Source organism: Anser cygnoides, chromosome 3 (assembly GCF_040182565.1).
Source record: "Anser cygnoides isolate HZ-2024a breed goose chromosome 3, Taihu_goose_T2T_genome, whole genome shotgun sequence".
NCBI classification, from domain to species: domain Eukaryota; kingdom Metazoa; phylum Chordata; class Aves; order Anseriformes; family Anatidae; genus Anser; species Anser cygnoides.
In genome coordinates, this window is record NC_089875.1 from 28,326,463 (window position 1) to 28,347,644 (window position 21,182).

General features: G+C 36.7%; 1 protein-coding gene across 9 annotated transcripts in view; it reads left to right on the top strand.

The window, feature by feature from the left end:
* Positions 1 to 21,182, top strand: part of PLEKHH2 (pleckstrin homology, MyTH4 and FERM domain containing H2) — a 59,723-nt gene that overhangs the window by 7,746 nt on the left and 30,795 nt on the right. For 4 of the 9 annotated variants that reach the window (XM_048057637.2, XM_066993782.1, XM_048057635.2 and 1 more), the window contains 6 exons: positions 1,466 to 1,595; positions 16,807 to 16,869; positions 17,456 to 17,605; positions 18,040 to 18,123; positions 19,573 to 19,654; positions 20,116 to 20,391. In XM_048057637.2, coding sequence (XP_047913594.1) covers positions 1,473 to 1,595; positions 16,807 to 16,869; positions 17,456 to 17,605; positions 18,040 to 18,123; positions 19,573 to 19,654; positions 20,116 to 20,391 — 778 coding nt within the window. In that variant the 5' untranslated portion in view covers positions 1,466 to 1,472. Of the gene's footprint in view, positions 1 to 652; positions 1,238 to 1,465; positions 1,596 to 11,250; positions 11,348 to 16,806; positions 16,870 to 17,455; positions 17,606 to 18,039; positions 18,124 to 19,572; positions 19,655 to 20,115; positions 20,392 to 21,182 lie in introns of those variants that run through there. The other 5 variants (XM_048057638.2, XM_048057642.2, XM_066993779.1 and 2 more) reach the window with 5 other exon arrangements.

The following is a 21,182-nucleotide window of genomic DNA, read 5'->3' on the forward strand; positions in this document are numbered from 1 at the left end:
TTGTAAACTTGAGAGTAATCTGAGATGTTGAAAATTCAGGAAAGAACTAAAAAATACTACTGGGTGTATTGCAAAAATAGTTAAGGACCTTTTGGAATCCTACTCGTGACTTTGATTTCTCTTGCGGTGCTTTGCCTTTTTTCTTCTTTTTTTACTTCTTCTTTTTCTTTTTTTCCTTTTTTTCTTCTGCAGCTGGTGAGCGCTGTGCAGGGGGGACCTGGGGCTCCCTCCTGCGACAGCAGGAGGTGGGGAGAGATGGAGATGCACATTCTGCATCTTGGCTGTTCTGTGCTGGTCTCTTCCATGACGCTGAGTTGTGGCCACGTGCCTGTGTTAGCATCGCCTTGTCCGTGGCATAGGTGACCGACATGCTGCATGGCTGATATTCTTGTGTTTGTTCTGGTCTTTCAGCTGCCTTCCACTGAATGGTGCTTTGCTGTCTGGTTTTTATGTGTGAGATAAATTGAATTCCCATGGGGAATTCAAGCATTATTTCACAGCCAAACCTACGTGTTCGGATCCCTGTAAAGGCCGGGGCCCTCACTCGCAAGGAAATGTCTTGAACTGAGTGATTACATTCAGCCCTCCGCTTACTCTCTATTAAGCTGTCTACAAATAGCTGGAATACAACAGAGCCCAGTCCTTCTGCTTACACGCAGATGATTTTCTTGGCTTCTCAGACTCTAACCATGACGAGCCAGCTCTCATCCTGAATAATTTTTCCAGCAGTGCTTGTCCAAAAGGGCACAGAGCTTAATTTTCAGAAGGCATGAGCAGTTAAATGTAGATAAGAGCACAGGTTTCAGTGAACTTGAAACACAGATGAACCAGGATGTTCTGAGATCTCCTACAGCTGATACAAGGGGATTGTTTTCCCTGGGGGGACCTATTAGGGGCCATTTGCTCACCTATCTTTACATCTGGAACCATAAGCTCCAGCTTGCATCTCATTAAGGAGACTACATTTTCAAGGCAATCTGATTAAGCATAACAATTTTAAAACACTTTACTGAATCACCTGCCAAACAGTAAACCAGCATAAAACCAAATGTGCTGCTAACTTACGTGTAGTTACACATATATAAGGCATTTTCTTAACAAGAGCTCAGTTCTCCAGAAAGCCTCTCTATGCAGGAAGGGATATACACAGGAACTGAAGGTTAAAATACTTGACTTTTCACTGCTTATGATGAAAAACACATTGCAGACCTGAAATAACTGAAGAAATTAAATTAAGGTACACCTAAATATTATCAGCACAGATTTCAGAAATAACCCCTTTACAATAAGGGCCTTTGTAGGCTCATGCTTTTTTTTTAACTAAGTTTTATGGAGTTGTACATGTACTGAAGCTGGGGATATTCTTGAGATCTATATAAAACAGGTTAGTAGTGCATATGTTAAGAAGTCAGACATTTAAAACAGATTCAATTTGAGGTATTTTTTTTCTTCTTCCTTTTTCCAGCATAAATATGGCTGATCTATCAGAGCCAGAAGGTACTGTAAACTGGAAGGAAAGATGTTTAACTCTGGAGTCACAGTTAATGAAATTTCGTCTCCAAGCAAGCAAGATCAGAGAATTATTAGCAGAAAAGGTAGGTCTCATGGTATGAATTTTAATACTGTACAAATGATTTTATTAGTTGATGGGGGCTCATCACAGTTCATGATTTAAGACTACTACTACTAAGATATTTTTTTTTCCAGGAGGAGAAAAAAGCATTTTAAAACAAAAAAAAATGCAAAACAGATCTGTTTTAATGCTGTAAAAGAATTTCGCACAACAGATTTGCTAGCAAAAATGTTTACTTTCAAATGAAAACACCCAGGCTAGTCTCACGCAGAGAAAAATATGTATCCAGTAGTCAAGTTTACGACATTACTTAGGGAAATGTGTTAAGTATTGACAATATTTAAGATCTGATTTAAGACATAAAAACTGTTGGAGAAAAAGATCCAGAAGTATTATTTTCGTTAGTATTCCTTATCAAATCATATAGTTCAGCAGACTCGTGTATCCTGTAAGACATCTCCAACTGTGGAGAGTCTAGGGACCTTGGAAGTTGAAAAGTATTATATAATTTAATTTGGAGAATATTGTTTAAATATATACTTTATTTTGCAAGAGAGAAACGTTTCACGTGACATGTTTAAATACGTGGATCCCAACAGACAACTGCAAATGAACCCAAATTTGAACTACTTAAAACAAAAAAAAAAAACAACAAAAAAAAACCACCACTGTTGTATTTACCAGGTTTAACACTTCCAACAGAACAGGGCAATTAAAAATAGAAGGGACAAAACATTTTAGAGAATCTCTGGAACTGTGTCATCATTATTACTGACTTCAGTGAATTCATAGTTAAAAAGTTATTTTGTGGAAACTGCTCTATTTTTCCTTGATCTAAATTTTCCACCAATTGCTTCCCCCCCAAATAAAATTCATGTCCTTTTATATTATGTTAGAGGGAAGACACTTTTATTTTGAATAGATTTCTACATTTAAGTTAGTGCTTCTCTTTTGTAAACTTATCTGTTCTCACTTTGAAGCCATGCATGCATTTAGCATCCACACTCAGTCTTCTCTGAATCATTCCCATTTTACTGTATTTTGGTGGCGACCAGAACTAAACAGTATTCCAGCAGGAAAAATATGTATTGTTCTTTTATGAAAAAAAAAACACACATGGATGGTGTACACAGTTATGTGCTCTGTTCCTTTCCTAATAATGCTTAAGATTTTGTTTACTTTGCTAAACAAATTGACCATCGTGTACGTTTTCATGGAGGTATCTATAACAATTCCAAGATCTAGTCCAAGTCCTTTAGATTTCTATGTTATGCTTCATTTGTTTTTATTTTATTGACTGGTCTCTGAAACTTGTAAAGACCTTTTTGTAAGTCTTTCTAGTCAGAAAGATTCCACTATCCTGAATAACAAAATGCCATCAAAAAACCTTGTCGCTGCACTGTGCAGTGCCCATTACAAAATGTGTATGATTGTGCAGACATCATAAGCCATGAAAAAATCTCTGCAGATCTCCCCTGTTAGTCTCCCATCACTGCGTGAAGTAACCAACCCTACTGTCTTTGTTGCTGAGCCAATTCATGGAGGAACATTCCTTCTTACCCTGTGGCTGTTTGGTTCCTTTAAACACTTTCCAGAATATGAATTATGTAAACCAGATCTCTCTTATCTGCAGTCTGGGTGATTCCCTCAAAGAACTTCAATAGCTTTGTGACCTAACAGTCCTCTGTAGAAGGGCCACTTTGACTCTTGCCTAGCCTACCACCATTTATCCACATGCCCCCTAATTCTGCTCTTACAGTTTCCACTGAGTTGCCAACTACAGATTACAGATCAATAGGTGGTTCAACTGTCTCATCCAGTTATTGACTGGATATCCTTTGGTCCTGGCAGTTCGTTACTGTTGATTTTATCTGTTCATGCCCTTCTCCCTTCTAAGGAGGTCGAAAACTTAAACTTGAGATGGAAAAAATGGGGAAAAAAAGACTTTCTGGATCAGACTTTTTTCATTACGTAGGTCTTTTTATTAAAGTTAGCATTAAAATTTACAACAATGTAAAACTTTTGTGTAATAATATTGAGTTCTGTTGGCATTAAATTTTTAGAGTTAATACTCCAAATATCTTTGCCCTGGCGTGACCAAAGATATTGCTGTTAGAAATCACTGTAATTGAAAACTCTATTTTTTTTTTACCTAATAGTAAATTCTTATTGAACAGTTATTGCAGAGTATAGGGTTTTGAAAGAATGTCCAGTTGCACAAATGCCATCCTTTGATATCTCATCTTAAAAAGAAAAGGGAAAACTTATTGTGTCCTGCATTCCAGTTAGCAAGACCCAGTCATGTCCATCAGTCTTGGAGGAGAACATCCATCAGAGTATAATGCCCTCTGTCGTAACACTCAACAGATTATTGGCTGCTTACACAGTCAGGGCTGTTAGGTGTCATATATATGTCTTCTGCCACTTTACCCCATTTAGATCACTACTGTTTGGGATAGAATTCAAGTGGCAAAACACTAGACATGACTTTCCTAGGGACTTTCCAGCCTCCATAACTACCATTTCTTATGCAGCTGCTGATGATTATAATTTTGGCAACCAAAAAGTTAAAATGCATCAACAGCGTTTCACAAAACCATCTGTGTTAAAAAATAAAAATGGAGATTTTAGAAGTAACCTCTGAATTCCTTCTTTTTGACTTTTCACTTTGTTCCTTTACAGTTTGCATTCCCAAGCTCTTAGCTGCTAGAAACATCCTCTTAAATTCATAGAAATGCATGCATTATTGTATCAAATTTAGAAGTCAGCATTAAAAAAAATAAATACACAGAGTGCAGGGGTAAAATCAAGAATTTTCAGCACTGTGCCTGAATCAAAGTAGTCAAAGGAAAATTACTGATTTGCTCTCAGCTGTGAAAAACATTACTCCAAAGTTGAAAAGAAGAGTCTTAAGAACTTGTCATGTTAGTGCCCTCTTGTTTTAGTTTTCCTTAACTTTCTGGGAATGTTTACAAAAAGCAAAGTGTTTACAGGAGTTGAAAATAGGAGAAATATTTTCATTTGAAGAGCATGGGTCCAACAAGTATTCGGTTGGGAAAATTTGATGTATTGCTCTCTAGAGAAGAGCATTATTAGACTTCATTAAAAAATAATCTTTCTCTTCACTTTGTCACTTTGACTTTTTAATATGAATCTTCCATTCATAAACTGGAAGTCATTTAGGACATGCATCAAAAAGGCTGGTCAGAGCTTGACAAATTTAGACTGTATCCATCTCTAGATTTATCAATGTTGCACGACTGAATACCAGCTGTTTGCACTAAACCCTTAGTGGTATTTGTTTCCATGTTGGTTTCATTTGTAACGATCCAGTGGTTATTTTTCACATATTTCTATTTTAAAAATTCTAAGGTATACAAACAGTTCTCAGTATTTGTAAAGGGAAAGATACATACACACAATTATGACATTAAACTGCATGGAATTGTTACTCAAAAATATATTTGGAAAACAGCAAAGGAAATACTGAAAAATTGCTTGGCGAGTACTTGATCCTGGTATTAATGATAAGAGGAAAGCACAGCCTGTGTCAGTCCTTACAGCTACTCCTGAGACTTATTACCTGTTGTAGAATGAAACAAGTTGTAATTTGCAAGGCACACAAATATTCACACTCTTACTTTGATTAGCGTGGGCCTTTCTTTGTGGTTTTGTTTACAATCATCTCTGTGCTATGAAGTGTGTAGTAAAACATTGAACAATAGCACTAGAGAGTGTTCTACTTCAAAATAGCAAGAGAAATCACAGTCCTATAGCATGACAGATCTAAAGCCCTCATGGGTATTAAATTATGTAATTTATGTAATTGTAGCAGAAAACAGAGCGAGAGTGGTATTGTGACTAAATAGGAGGTCTCCGCAGGAAGGTAATATAAATGAATTACTGTGGTAATTCTCCAGCCTTCTTCCTCTGCGTGTAATTGAGACATCTTCTCAAGGCAATGAATCAGGAAAAGAAGTTTACATCCTGTTGCAGTATGTGTGTGACTTGTCATAAACTGCCATTGCTTTTTTTCATTGTGTGTTCTATAATTCAGTCTAAAACCAGATTTTCATAAGGGTTTGTTTAAATTTATCCTTTTTTAATATTTGTGTCTGCAATCTCTGTGCTTTTGCAAATATATTTGGGCATTGAATTAATTGAAAAACTTTTCTTATACACCCAAAGTCAAATACCTTTGCAAAGTTGTTTGCTTTAATAGTGGTTTTGCAAATAAATGATCTATTAACATGGAAATCTTCAGTACGTTTTTCTAATAGATGTGTTTTAATTTAGAAAGACAAACTACTTACTGTTTTTTGTTTGTTTGTTTGATTGATTTTTTAAGTCCATCAAGCACTCTTCCTTGAACCTCAGTGGCTGAGAAGTTTGAGAAATTTGCGTTATAATTACGTTTCAGCAGTATGGCTACCGGTACTATAATTCCGTAGTGAACTCAGGGGAGAGGAAGAGAGAGGAGCAAAGGAATATACAATGTTTTCAAAGAACTAATCCATTCACTGTTGTTTATCTGTTTGGGTTTTTTATTTATTTTCATTTTACCGAGAAAAGAGTCTATATTTATAAATCTAACATGCAAAGAAAGAGACCTTGTTGGAGTTTTAAGCAGAAGCTGCTGCTGTAAATGGGAGAGGTCTTTAAAGGAATTTAAGGAATGATGTAGAAAGTATCCTTAGTACGCCAAATTTAGGATGTCTGTGGAACTGAGTTTTAAGTAGAAGCCTTTATTTTAGTGCAGCTTGAGTCTTATGCATATGAAGAGTTTACTAAAAACCTTCACTGGTTAAAAGATTACAGTATTTGACTGCAAGTTTAACTCCTAGCTAGCATTTCATGTCAGAGCAAAATTTGGTGCTCTCATTCTTTTCATAACAAGTACATTTTTCACCTTAACTAGGCGTGTAACATGAGGTGTAAAGTTAATGTTTTTCCTATCACTAAAATCACGTTGGTTACATAGCTGTGTTAAACTTGCTCTCGGGCAGCCTGCACTGAATTTCATTTTCATCAGACCCTGTAAGGGTCTGAATATGGCACTATCCCAAATGTTGCATTATGGGCCATCCAGTAACACTCAGCATTTACATGAATGTCTCCAAGTTTGATTCCTTGCTATGGATCATTATTCTGTAGTTTGAATGACTTGCAAAAAAATATAAATGATCAAGATAGAGAATTATTTTCATATATGTATTGATTTGCTCGCTTTTAATCTGTCCATTTAAGTATTCTCTGTATAAATGCTCAGCTGGCAACTGAGTATGTGACAAATACAATAATGTTCATACGTTCTGGACAGATTATGCAAATTGAATGACACTTGATTTTTAGGCCAAGTACTGTTTCCAATATATTCCAAAACATAACACACTCGTGACTTCAAGGCTTACAAACCAGCAGCGAAATCCACATCCTTCTGTATGTGTATTCATTTTGGAGACCTATTTATGTTATTTAACATTTCAAAATGAAACAGATGCAGTGTGCTTTGTTATCTGTGGCAGGACAGTCTAAAGGTTTATGTTTTCAGAGGTAAAGTCCGTAATGCATTTAACTTGTGCAGTGATTGCCAATGTGAAAATTGTGAAAAAGCACAATGAGTAGTTGCATTAGGATTCAAAGGATTATGAAGACTGAAGTAAAAGGGAGCAAAATACTGAAAAAAAAAATCAAATGAAGGTTATTTTTCAGTATTTCAGTTGGCTCTTCAAAAAACTCTCTTTTCATGGAAAATAATTCAGACAGACAACACCTAAATGAATTAATAAACTCCCTACTGGCCCCTGTGCCCTAGTTTTCACTGCTGATGACTTAAACCAGCGTATAAAGAGAGTACAGGAGTGCTGCCTGAGCCTCTGGTCTTGCACTAGACTCCATTCGGGTAAGCCCCTGCTCATATCTGTGCACCAGGGAATGGAGCTTTGCAGAGCGTTCACGCAGGGAGGACTTCATGTTCATTTGTATGATTTAATAATTAAATCTATTGTAAGCTAATGTGCAACTGGGAAGATAGAATCAGGAGAAAGCAAGGAGAGTTGAAGAGAATAAAAGTTTAAATTTTTGTGGTTAGAGTTGTAGGTTTGTTTACACCTTTTCAATACCCATACCTTTTCCACTGTAACTCTATTTTTATCCTTTGTCTATTATTATCTTTATGCCGTGCCTTTTTATGGCAGCAAGAGTTTTTTTTTGTTTCACTATTTTTGTATGTCTTAAACCTATATTCTTTCTAAGGAGGGTGAAGATGGAAAAAAAAGAATAAAAGCGAACTCAGGAAGCAATAAATCAGCTGCTGTCCTAGGAGCCAAGCTGCGTAATGAGAAAGAGTACAGCCAGAGGATGAAAACCTTCCCACTGCTGGTGTGGAGATGGGGGCATCAGTTCTGTTCCAGCCACCTGAGATGGGGAAATTGATGGATGTTGTGGAAGCTGAGATAGGAGGCAGGCGCTGTGCAGACCTTTGCCCTTTCTAAGATTTCTTTAGTGTTTCACTTCAAGAAGCTACAAGATGTTTTTTCTCTGTTTTTCCTGGAAGCAATTCTTTCTGTACCTGCAATTTATACATTTGATTTTCATTCCCTCAGAGAGTATTTTCAAGCTTTAAATATCTGTTGTCATGTCTTCAAACTGCATCATACTGCCTTACTTACATTTCTGGAATTTTGCTTGTTCCTGTAGCATCCATGCTCCCTATGTGTCCTACATACTTCAATTTCATAAGTAAATTCAGTTTCAATCAAGTTGTCAATTTTTTTGACTTTGGCAAGTACTTCTGTACTTTGGCAAGCAGACTTTTGACTGGTACCTTAGATCCGTAAGCTGTCACCTCAGACAGTGACATGAAAAAAGGCCTCCTATTTTAGATATTCATGTTCATGCTCTCATCAGAACTTATAATTCAGCAAGAGAAAAGTAGCAGGATTTCAACAGTCGTAGTACAACCATCAAAACAAAAGGAAGCAGGTAGCTGCCTTGTCACAGAGATGAAAAACCAGGTGTTGGTACATTTCTGTTAGAATTTTAAGCACCCTATAAGACTTCTTTTTCCCAGTTTGCCACCATGTGCCTTGGTACATTCTTCCACCTTGTTAAAACACTATCTCCACTCCTTTCAAGATTTGGAATGTTATGGTAAGGGCTGCTTCTGCTAGAGTGGAGGTCAACGTAATTTGCATTTGATTGTGTCTACAACTTAACTATCAGGATAAGATCTGAGTTGGAAGAGAAGACAGCCAGAGTGAAATTTCCTGGTATTTCACCAGGCTTAGGAAAGTCCTGAAAAGTCCTTAGGAAAGACTGAAGCTGGGAAAAGCACAAACTATTCAGCCAGCATTACATGCTGCTCGTTTGACCTTCACTACGCTGCCTCCCCAAATCCCACTGCTGGATTTCGCTTTTCTAAGTCTGTATGTTTACTGGCAGCTGTCCTATACTACTAGTTCTGTAAGAGTTCCCTGCCTGGGCTTTTCTGTTCCATATTTTGAATGTATATATTTTCCAGAAGAAAACATTAATTTTACTATAATGAAGTCAGCTGAAATGTAAAAGATTGTTTTCCATGTGTACTTTTCACATATTCAGCAAACACTAGGAAAGACTTTTGTGCTAAATAATTTTTTTTAAAGTCTTGTTCAAATATAGCCAAAAACTTGCAAGAAAACATAGAACTCAGTGGTTATAGTCATTTTGTGATGGATACGGATAAAATTTTTGAGACATCATTTTGGAGACTGAACAGATGGAGAATGATAATTTTTGTCTAAGGATAATTTTGTCATTTTGTTCCAAGGAAAGGCTTTTGAGCTAAACATAGGTCATGAGAGCTAGCTAAAGAGCAGAGTTAAGTGAGACTTGCAATTAAGATTAAAGTGCCTTTTGCCTACCTACGAGAGCAGTGCCAGAATTTCCTGTAGTTAGAAACGGACTGGACTGTGAGTGGGAACAGAAGACTGCAAAATTATTAGCAGTCTTCAGAAAAAAGTATGAGTGTGTATACATGTCTGTGTATATGTGTATACATACGTGTATACATATAAATATGTATGAAACTAGATTGCTTTTACACTCTAATTCTGAACACGGATAAAATGAATAGGAGGAGTTGGTGAGATAGAAAGTCTGCAGAGGACCAGCTGGCACTGCTTTGTTCATGAGAATTCTCGCCTTTTACCTCTTCATTGGTATTAACAATAGCTAAGACGGAAGGAGGAAAAAACGGGGCTGCACTGAGAAGTGGTAGCTTGTGAGCTGCCAGGTTGTGAGCACCAAGATGAGTTTTGCAGTAGTCATAACCTACGTGAGCGTTCAGGTGGGATCTGAAGGAAGAATAAGGCTGTGGCTTCCGGAATTTAATCTAAATAACTAATTCTTTCATCTAAATATATATTTCCTTCATGTAGGAAAAACGTCAAACAGTAAAATTGCAGTAAAATAGTGAAGAAAATTCACTGTGCTTGATCTGAGTAGCCCAAGGAGCATTTGAGCCACTGTAAGATGTGTGTTATCCTATTTGGGGAGATGTGTAACAAAAAGATTGGGTTCAGAAAGTGGTTCTTCATGACCAAATCTACACCTTTGAGAAACATTTTTAGGTTTCATCTTATTCTAAGGAAAGGCTTTTGTGCCAAAGTATTCAGTTTCATTTTTTACTGACTTAGTTCATTTTGTGCATATAGGTAGGTAAGTATCACTTCCAGCTTTTGTGAGACAAGACAGACTTCTCTTAATCAGTTAAAAGCAAAGCTGTTATACGAAAGATGTCTTTCTAATTATTGTGTTGCTTTGGGGATAAAAAGTCAACCAGTAAAGAACAAAGCGTACCTTACCGAATGTGTGTGCCAATTCCTTCTTACAAATTCTCCTCTTGTTATTTTTCCTGTGAAATATTCATATCGTGGTTTCACACCTTTATGTTTTGCCTGTGTGGCTTAGTTGATCCATTCCTACTTTAAAGTCTGTTGTAGCGTATAAATATTTGGCATCAGCCTTATGGAAGTTACTTGACACGTAGGAGAAAAATCAGTGCAGAGATTTTTCTCTGCCGAGAAGGCAGAGCGTTTGAAAATACAGGTGGGACATACCCACCCAGTCAGCTCTTTGTTAAATGGAAGGAGGAGGAACGTGGCAGCATTTTCTTAAGCTAAACCACCAGAAGAGAGACCTTTTTCTCAAAAGGTCATGCTTCAAAAACTATCACTTCTAACTAATAAATGTACGCAAGGCTTTATACCTCTATAGATTGGGCTAAGCATATCTGTAAACATGAAAACTGATGGTGATCAAAGCCACTGATGGACAGGTGATCAGTCTTAAGCAGTACTTAATCTTTGCTTAAGGAAATGCAGAGATTTGTTTAAACATGTAAGTTTAAACATACAAATACAGAACCAAAAGGGGAAATCTTGGTCATGTGCAGTGCTCTGGAATAGCCGGCACGCGTATTCAAACCATTTATAAACTTAGCAAGCAACAAATAAAAAGTCAGATTTTTTGTATCTATAGCTCTACTGCAAGGCAGCTGCAAAATCTTTTTTATCCAATCTGGAAAACTTCCAGCCTATGTTTCTTCATCACCTGTTTATATCTTAGTGCTCCTTTGAAAGACAGGTGTAGGTGTGTTTATTCCTCACTTGTTTCCCCTATTTGCTTATTTATAGAAGCAGCCATCTCCCCCTATGAGCTCAGGGAATTACAGACGTCATTGCCGGTATGAATGTGGCTATGTAGGAAGGCACAATGCTGCTAAGGTTCACGGTGAGAATTTACTCTATCAAATCTCTTTACCTTTAGTCTAAGTTTTAAAAGAGCTGTTCTGTACAATGTTACTGCTTCCATCCAGTCTAAAGGCTGCATCTTTCTTCATTTTTGGTAAGCCCTGTATGGTATGAAGACTGATAGTTCAATAAATCTTAAATTGGACAGATGCGAAGCACAGTTTTCAGCCACAGGTGGTTTAGGCCTTTTTTCAGATGAGAGTGAATGGAAAAATTGAAATGTAAGAAAAAAAGAGGACTGACACAAACATACTGATCTCAAGTCACTGAAAGTTCTGCACTTAATTGACAGGCTGCATTTTGGGTTCAGAAACATTAGTTTTTGACTGATACTTTGTTCTTGAAAACGGACCTGTTATCAGCATGCTTGGAAAGGCTTACAGAGAACTGATGCTTTTTTTTTCCTCTTCATTTATTGTTTTATTCCTGTATTTATTCCAAAATACTGTACACTGAGATTTCCAAAAAGTTTACGATACAACTCTATTGTTCATAATATTAAAAATGAGGAGACAGACACTGTATTATGCACTGATTATAATATAATTTTTAAATGTGAATGGGACAAGTTACTACATTGAAAAATGACCTGGGTAAAAAATTACTTTTTTTATTCCTATCAATAACAGAAATTTCCAGAGCTCAAAAAGGAAAGAATTCCAACAACTTTTTTTTTTCTTTTATGAGGTTTTTAAAATAAAAAATGTCCGTTTGAATTACCAAATAATGTTTGGAAATATCAGGGGTATATTATCAACATAGTGCTGTAGTTCTTCTATAATGCACATCCCAGCAATAATAATCTATATATATAAAACTGAAAATATGTGTACACATATATGCATACAAATGGAGTATTTATAGTGCAAAAACAGATGCAAAAATATTTTAGTGCAGAAATAGGAAGTTGTTTCTTGCAATAGATGTTCTAATAAAATAGAAAATCTCTTTACTTGCATAAAAATGTGTGTTGGACATTTCTGAATACAGTCAAGAAACTTCCAGGTGAGCTTTGGAAAACAGTCACTGTGATTTGCTTTTGTATTGTAACAAACTCCCAGTGACTGCGTGTTGAGCTTCACTGACCAGACCTCCAAGGCATTACACCTCTTCGTTTTTATACTGCTATGTTTCTTCAAAGCATCCAGTATTTATTCACTTGTGGCATTTCTCTGTTCATTGCTTGAACAAAAATAGCTCAATTTGATGAGTGTCAGATGTAGAGTGGTTATTTCTTTACTAAGTTTAAAACCAAATCTGTTTTTAACAATAGATATTATTTTCCAAAGTTCAGGTAATTAATGTAGCATGCACTAACATGTTTTCTGAAAAATACAGGATTTTTACACTTACAGAAAGAAGGAAAACGTGCAGGTGAAAGTGGCAATCCATTCTTCCATACCTGTGTTGCTCCTGTTTTTCAGTCCGAATGTATGTATTTTTTGTTCCTGTGCTGAAGACATTTAGTCTTTAAGAGTATAAAACCCAAACCAGTATAAATTATCATGGGAGACCTCTGAGTCCTTAATGAATTTTGGAAAGACCCTGAAACAATCATAGATGTACGTGACAAATATTCTTTATCAGAGGTTTGTTGAACTGGAGCGCTATTTCAGGTTTTCCTATTCAGGACATAGAAAATTAAGCTTAAATATACTCTACGTGCCAAATGTTACCAACGTCGTGTTGGCCTTCCATGTTTCTGCTAGTAAGCCAACTCTGTTTCTGTTGAGACTCTATAGACTATTTTTTTGAAGAAAAGTCTAGCCTAACACCTGATACATATCATTTAATTCTATTGATACTGGTGATTTTCATAGTTGTACATTAAAAGAACTTGGTGAGACAGAGGTCTAATTCAACAGATTTTTGTTTTTTTCTAGTCACTTTCTCGATAAACTCAGAGTTGGTCATCAGTATTCAAGGTGCAGCCATATGTAGTTCTTTCTTCTGCATCCATAAAACATATCAACCTTTGCTTTCAAATGTCTTATGGCTACAGTTACCTGCCTTTTTCATCTTGAGGTCCAGTTAAGATAGTATTGTAGTATTTACCTCCTTTATTTTTGTTTTAATTTGAGGATCTTAAGCTGTCTCTTCATGGTCTGAAATTGTCTTCAAACTTGCTGGGTAAAGAGAATTCACCACTGCATCTTATTCTGGAGGAGTTCAAAGCTTGGCTTTTGATTTAAATGAGCTATTGGTCCACTCGGGTATTCTCACCATCCCTCTCTCCCCCCCTTCCCTCCCTCTCACACACACAGTAGCACTGTGATCGTTGTTATGAAATCTCCTGCTAACTTAAAAAGAAAGGTTTAAGGCTAGGTTTTCTTTGTGAAGAGAAAGCCTTTCACTGGGAACTAGTTCCAGTCTTTTGTCCAACAAGTTTGATAACCTTTAGAGTATCCTAAGGCAGTGCTTTTTTATCTGCAATCTCACAGGCCTGTAGAGTAGCAGAAAAGTTAGAGTACAGATTTTGAATATCATCTTTTTTTTCTTTCCCGTAAAACTATTTTGGAGAATGGTTAGAGATTACTTTTGCTAATGGAAAAAAAAATAATAGGCTCTGCAAAACAAACCTAAATAAAACCCAAGTGAAGGGAGAATCAGGACTTATTAAATAATTGCTAAGTAGCATCAACTTATTGAAAAGTTAGTCAATTTAACCGTTATACCAAGTGCTCATGTTTGGTAAGTATGGTATTCCACACTTGCTGAATAATACAGCTTGCTTTGTTTTGTTTTGTTTTTTATTTTATTTCATAGGAGACTCCTAAGACAAATTGAGGACCCTTAAGAAATTTTCCCAATAACAGCTCCGTTTAACTGTTGCCAGGAAGCTGACTGACGCATCCCTCTTGTGAGATCATGCAAAGCTTCTTAGCATATCTTCTTGAAATAGCTCTTAAAGAAGCAAAACCAAACTTGCTCTTCCATTTTTAATCTCTGAATGCTAGTTTTCTTGGTAATTATTCTCTCAGCTACTCTGACTCCTAGCTTTACGCCCATTTTAGCAACAGCTTTATTCCACTTATATCTTCTGTCCCAGCAGACTAGGCGAACATATTACTATGTTCCAGGGCCAGTGCAACACTATATATTCCTAGGAAAGGTGCATCCCACAGTTTCGGTGCAGAAACATGGAAGGACCATGGAAGGACATGGAAGGTCTGTCTCGCACTGTACTATCCCAAACTCCAACTCTTGTGTAGAAGAGCAGTGCCGCTGCTCCGTGCTCGTACAGTGGTTCAGGGATCATCAGGTAGTGCCAGAGACACTTCTTCTTTTCAACATTAAGCAGAGTCTGAGCAAGCCGAGATGCACTGGCTGCTGAGTGGGCCTGGCAAGCAGCATTTCCACATTTTATTTCCATTCAGATCTGCCAGGTTTCATATATGACCTTACAGCTGGAATTAATTGTACTTACTGGACATAACTGAATTGCCAGTTCTGCCCGTGGCAGTCACCTGCATTTACAAATTGTTTGCCTGGGAAAACTGGTGAACTACTTACTACTCAGCAACAATGAATTTCACATTATAAATACCTGAAGGAAGTTTCTGTCATAACATTATCATTATGACAAATTATAATTAACTATTACAGAGTATTGACAGTGTTCATTATTGATACAATGTCTGCACTTCTACTTGGTTTAGTATAGTGCTTTTACTACAGCAGAACATTAGCTCTCCAAATACTCAGAAATAACCTGGATTTGTGAGTCAACAACTCACTAAAAAGAAATGTCATAAAAGTGATGTTAAAGTGACTTTTGTGAACTAAGCCTACATTTGAACATAAAACCAAAATAGATGGAAAGTAACCTTACAATTCAAAATCCTACAAATTAAACTCATTAAAATCTCAAAATTAAGTTGTACAAATAGGGAATTAAATACACGTGAGCAGAGAGAAAGAAGGCAGGCTCATCTCCCTGTCCGTCTGTCCAGACTTAGTACAGGAGTGACTGGGACGATCATCTCCTTAGCACTGTTCCTTCAAAACAACTCTTCAGGGACCATGTGCATTGTATAATGTTTATTGCTCTTGTATCAGTGGAGTGTTGTGGTATTACGACGTAGACTTTGGGTTCTTGTGTCCTATGAAAAAGTCCTAGAAGGTCAGTCACAGCTTTTCTTATGGTAATGAAAACTCATTTTATCCTTTTTCATTTTTTGATTGATAGAGTGATGACTCTGTGTCCTCTGTGTCTTTTTGAGGTGCTAAAAGTACACAAAACTGTTTTGTTTGATTGACAACATAATTGGGGAGAGAAAAAAAATAGAGAAAAAAAGAAACTGAAAGATGCCAGAAATGGCGAACAAACAGGACAGAATGGAACTGATTATTTTAAAACAAAGCAGTAAACAGGAGACAGAATAAATGGTTTTCGTTTTCATTATTTGTATCGTATGCTTTTCTATGAACAAGTTTGAAGCTGAATACTGAGTATACCAATGTAAAGTATTGGGTGTTTCATCCTCCTGAGGTAAACAGAGAAATTTATAACTAGGTGTTTCCTGAGAACCAATCTCCAGCCCGTAAATTATGGAATAATATATTCATTTCCTTAGGTACTTTGTAATATGATTTAAGTACTCAGTTTTCTTCTTTTAAAAGTCATAATTCTGTTGCTCACCTAAATCAGACTAGAGAGCTCTTAGCAAAACTTTTAACAAAGCATTTCTTTCTGTCCTGCTCTGCTCCACACTGTTGGAAACCCCTTCAAAATAAATTATATAAAATTCAGGGGTTTTCAGAGGCCTGGGGCAAAGGCTGAGGCAATGATTTATTAGGCATCATTATAATGTAACAGATCAGGGTTTCTTGCCTTTCAAAAGGAACCTGCACTCCTCCATACAGTGCGGGTGTCTTGTCTTCATCCATTTCTGCTATGGCTTTTTACATCTTGTTCTTTGCAGCACCTGAGTCCGCAGTGTATCTTCTGCTACATACCATCTTCTTTCACTCAAAGGGTGGAGGAGACTGGGACAGTCCTCATAGCAGAAAAAAAGATAAATTTGTCAGTTTCAGAAGAATTCACAGACAAATTGTAGAATGTGCTAAGTACCCTTTACTCTTACCAGTTTTGGAAGGACATGAGGGAGCTTAGGAGTTATAAGACCATAGCCTTCCCTGCAAGAGAAAGGTTCTGGGGCTATTATCAAACACGTTTCTACTCTTGGTAACAGGTAAAAATAGCAGTATTAATTATTTTTCTTTAGAAGAATCTTAACAGTGTTTTAATGTGGTCCTAATCATGAATCATCTCCCCAGTCTGACACACAGCTTATCTTCTTATTTATTTCTATGCTCCTATTCAGAACCCATCTTTTCCTTTTTCAGAACAGACCATGAAAATATGTTTCACTGTGGTATTTCTGGCAGCAGGCAGAAGGCATGGCGGTTTTACTATATGTTTTTATGTATCTACAGATGCAGCAGCTTGAGAGACAAGTTATAGATGCTGACCGTCAAGCAGAGAGGGCTTTTCAGCAGGTATATCTAAATTGAAAAATACCTCCACTAGCTATGTGCATGTTAAGGTACTGTTAACAGGGGAAATTCAGAAAATTGCATTCTGTCTTAAGTATTGCTCAAAAGGGAGAAGACAGCTTCCTTTTACATCTACTGATTTGTCTTAGTAGAGATGTCCTAACACCTTTCTTTGCTCACTGTCCAATTCAGTTCAGTAAAATCAGAGCTAACAGAGTAAATCCAGAACAGGTGCATGTAATGGACTTCTTCATTGATTGATAGACATAAAAGGGAGAGGAAACAGTGACCTGTTTTAGAAAAACCTTATAAAAATAAAGCGAGGCTAACCAATACAGTCTCTAAATAGAACTATTCTGTGCTGCTTGTTATTCTTTAAAAAAATGTGTTTTGCCAGTCCTGCTGATATTAGATGCAGAGGGTGATATAACAAACTGTGGCATTTTTTCTCAAATAAGGTTTGGAGTTTTGCAGGATTACCTTGAATCAAAAGTGTGGGGGCAATTTTAACAATCGATTTTGTGATTAAATTATTACCTTTATCGTGGAATATTGTTTCTTAAAGTTTTATGTTTGACCTTCCAAATAGGTGCAAGTTATGGAAGAAAAATTAAAAGCAGCTAATGTTCAAACGAGCGAATCAGAAAACAGGTTGTATAAGAGATGTCAAGATCTGGAGATCCTGATTCAAGATAAAAATGACATAATACAAAAATTGGAGCAGCAACTTGAAGAACAGGTTAGAAATAACTCTGTTACAAAAGAGGAGCATCAGTTCCATTCTTAATTATGCAAAAGAAAAATAAAAGAATTAAGATCAATAGAGGACAGAAAAGTTTAGAATTATTTCTGTCGTTTGACTGGAAAGTTTCCCATTAGGAGTGTGCTTTGAATAACATTTATTGACTTGCAAATTATGCTCTCACTTCCTTTGAAAGAAATCTAGTTTTTAAGAGGGTCAAGACATTCTTCCTTATCTCTGTCTCCTCTGCTTTCCAGTGGAATAGCAGCCTCTCTGAAGGGCCTATTTGTCATTTATTTAAAAATCACCATATGTCACCCAGGAGATTGAATTTCTTGAAGGAAACTTTAGGGTTTGTTTCTGACGGTACTACTATGGCAAACTAGAATGTTAAATGAAGTGTATGCTTGTGTCAATTTTTTTTTTTCCAGAAGCAAATACGACTTCAAGAAGCAAAACTTATAGAAGAAAAAGCAGCTAAAATAAAAGAATGGGTGACCGTCAAGCTCCATGAGGTATAACTCTTGCTACAATGCTTGTCATACAGAAAATTGACCATAGTCAAAAAAACGCTTCCCAGTTTGATTGGTTGGTATGGTTACTTCACTGAAAGATGAAAAAAGGAAACAACAGCATAGAGGGCAAAAGCGTCCATATTGCTTAACTTCTGATGTCTGATTTGCTTAACTTATATCTCTTTGTCCTCTTCATGGAGAGAACCCCCAGGAACTGCTCTCTGGCAGATATTCTTATCTCCACCAATTGAGAAAGATCAGCTGGCAAATTTAGCTTGCTCCAGCAGGTGCTTGAAGTGGGAATAATCCCCCAAAAGCTGAACGAGTCTACTGGGGTCTGGCAGAAAAAGGATGTACCATTTCTTGTTTTCCAATGCCCACTGTACTCTTAGTCATGAATAGTTTCAGGGGCACTGCCTCTATTCCCGTAAGAGACCAGCTGTCTCCCTTGTTTCTCTGCTGTGGTGAGATAACCATCTGTACCCTGTCTAAGGCTGCCGGTTTTGGTATGCAGCAGTGCTTTCTCCTCCTTCCATTTAGAGAATTTGAAATTGCCTGTAAATGTTACAGTCCTACAGTCCTGTGGTTAACTGGAAAGTGCACACTCGAGTTAAAAAAAAAAAAAAAACCATAATTTTTTAAATAGGAAACTAAAAATAACATTTATGATTAGTCTGCAAGGGAAGTTTTTAAAATCATTTAATAAAAATATAGTTAAGTTTAGCTAAAATCATCTCAAAATAGTTTGCACGAAATGAAATATGACTGAAACTATGTACTTAGTTTGGAATATGCAGGATCTCAAGCTAGTTTCACAGTGGCGGCTAGGTGTCACTCACAGGGAGGTGGAACTGATGGCTCCCTTCTCCGTGATATTGGACACTCAGATTCACATCTTTTTTCATAATTCAGAGCTGGTGTTTGAACCAACGTCTCTTAATTCCTAGTAGTGAGCTATAGCAATGGCTCGGTGGGGTCTTTTTCTTCCTGTAGATCTGTTCTGTGTAAGCTTTTCAGTACCCATTTATTTAATACTTGCTGTGGGATGTCAGGATGTTTTAGTGCCATCATTGCCTTCAATTCCTCTGCCTTTCTCTTGGGTTTGCCAAATGGTACAAGAGTTTGTTTGTAACTCTAGTCCTTTGCTTTTATTAAAAGCGACAACAGAGATTTCTCTTTTTCTTAATTATTTGGACTTTTTAAAGGAGTCTTGGGTTTGCTTGGTGGGGGAATGATTTTAACAGAGTAAACAGTTATGCAGATAATCGTTGCAGGGAATTTTATTGTTCAGAAAATACAAATGCATAGACTGTCATTAAGCAAAGTAAATTGGAGATTAGCATTTGAAATAGCTTCACCTTAAGAAAACAAATTCAGAGAAAATGTTAAGTGATATAATGACTTTTAAAAATGTTTCACCGATGGATGAGGTTAAATTTGTGTTTTTAGTTAGAGGTGGAAAATCAGAACCTTCGCTTGATCAACCAAAAGCAAACCAAAGAGATGAAAACAGTACAATCCAAACTGCAAGGTAAATGTAAAAGTTTTTGAAACATTTCTCTATATACAGCATAATTCTTACTATACCGTATTAATTTGTGCATCCATATAATTGAAATATTCCATAAAATCACAAAGGTTTCAACAAGCATTAATTACCTGACTTTAGAGTGACTGTACATAGAGTTGTTAGCTAAGCAATAATTTAATTTTTATTAAAAAGACATTCAGACAAAGCACAACTCTTTTTTGCTGGCTGAACTGGTATGTTTGTGTTATGTAAAAGGTTTTGCAAGTAAAATTTGACAGGGTTTGTGTCAGGTGTTTGCTTTCATTTCTTCATTTTATCACTGTTATTCTAGCACTGTTAAGGAACCAGTGAATGTCAGTCTACAGGGAATAGGAATTCTGATCAGATTTTTGTAGCTATTACATTTGACTACAGTCATCCAAAACCTAGTAACACATAATTGCTGAATTACTATTCTTCAGAAGCTACGGGCAAGAAATCTGTTACTTCAACACAAAAACCTGGAGAATGTCAGCGACTAAGCAGTTTGACTTTTGGATGCTTTTCAAACAGAGCAAGAAGTCCTCAACCATCTCCTAAATTTGAAGAAATAAGCAAATCTTCATCAAAAGAGTCAGACTACACTGAAGGCAGAAACACACTAGGTACAGAGTCACACATACTGTCATTTTATTCTAACAGGTGGGAAACCAAAATCGAAGTGTTAAGTAAGTGGATCCAAACCAGCTGTTTTCCAAGTATGTAGCAGTACTCTCTCCTTCTTTAATGCCAGTCTCTACTACTAGGAAGAAATCCTTTTGAGCATTAGCATCTCAGTAATACCACTGATACTTTGCTTGGCAGCATGCAGTGGCTGATGAGTGCTCTGGCTGCCCAGGAAAGAAACTGTTGTGGTTCAGGTTTGCTCCACAGTAGTATATGGAGTTCAGGTGTGCCAGTCCCCCAGAGACCGCTGTTAGGTTTGTATGCCTCTGTACGGTCTCATTTAAGTCCGGTTTCTGTATATTTTATCTATGCTACTACTGGTGTCCCAGTGTTAGTTTTATGTCCTAATTCAAGAAGATACTATTTTGATCAAGGTCAGAAATAATAGAAAAGAGTCTCAGGCATCTTTTTGCACTATTGTTTCCTATCCAAATAAGTAAAAAGCTCCCTCAACAGTTTGTACAATTGCCCTACAAGCCCTGAAGTCCTGTAATGCTAGCAAATTGATGTGCTGTTATGTTGTTATAAGCATAAGCAACTCCATTGCAGCTTGCTGCTCTCCTTAAGCAATAAAAAGCTCAGGAAGGAGACTGTTACTCCTGCTCTGGTCCTTCATTTGAGTCCCATAGTGCTATTTACCGCCTCAGAATTTTATTCACAGTCAGTCATGGTATCCAACATTACAAGTTGAATTCTGTGGAAAAGCAGAAATTGACACAGATCCCGTTAATATTTTGTATACTTATTTATCCAATCCACTTTAACTTCATATAGCTATTTAACTTTCCCAAGTGTCTGTGTAGAAAAGTCCTAGTTCTAGCAT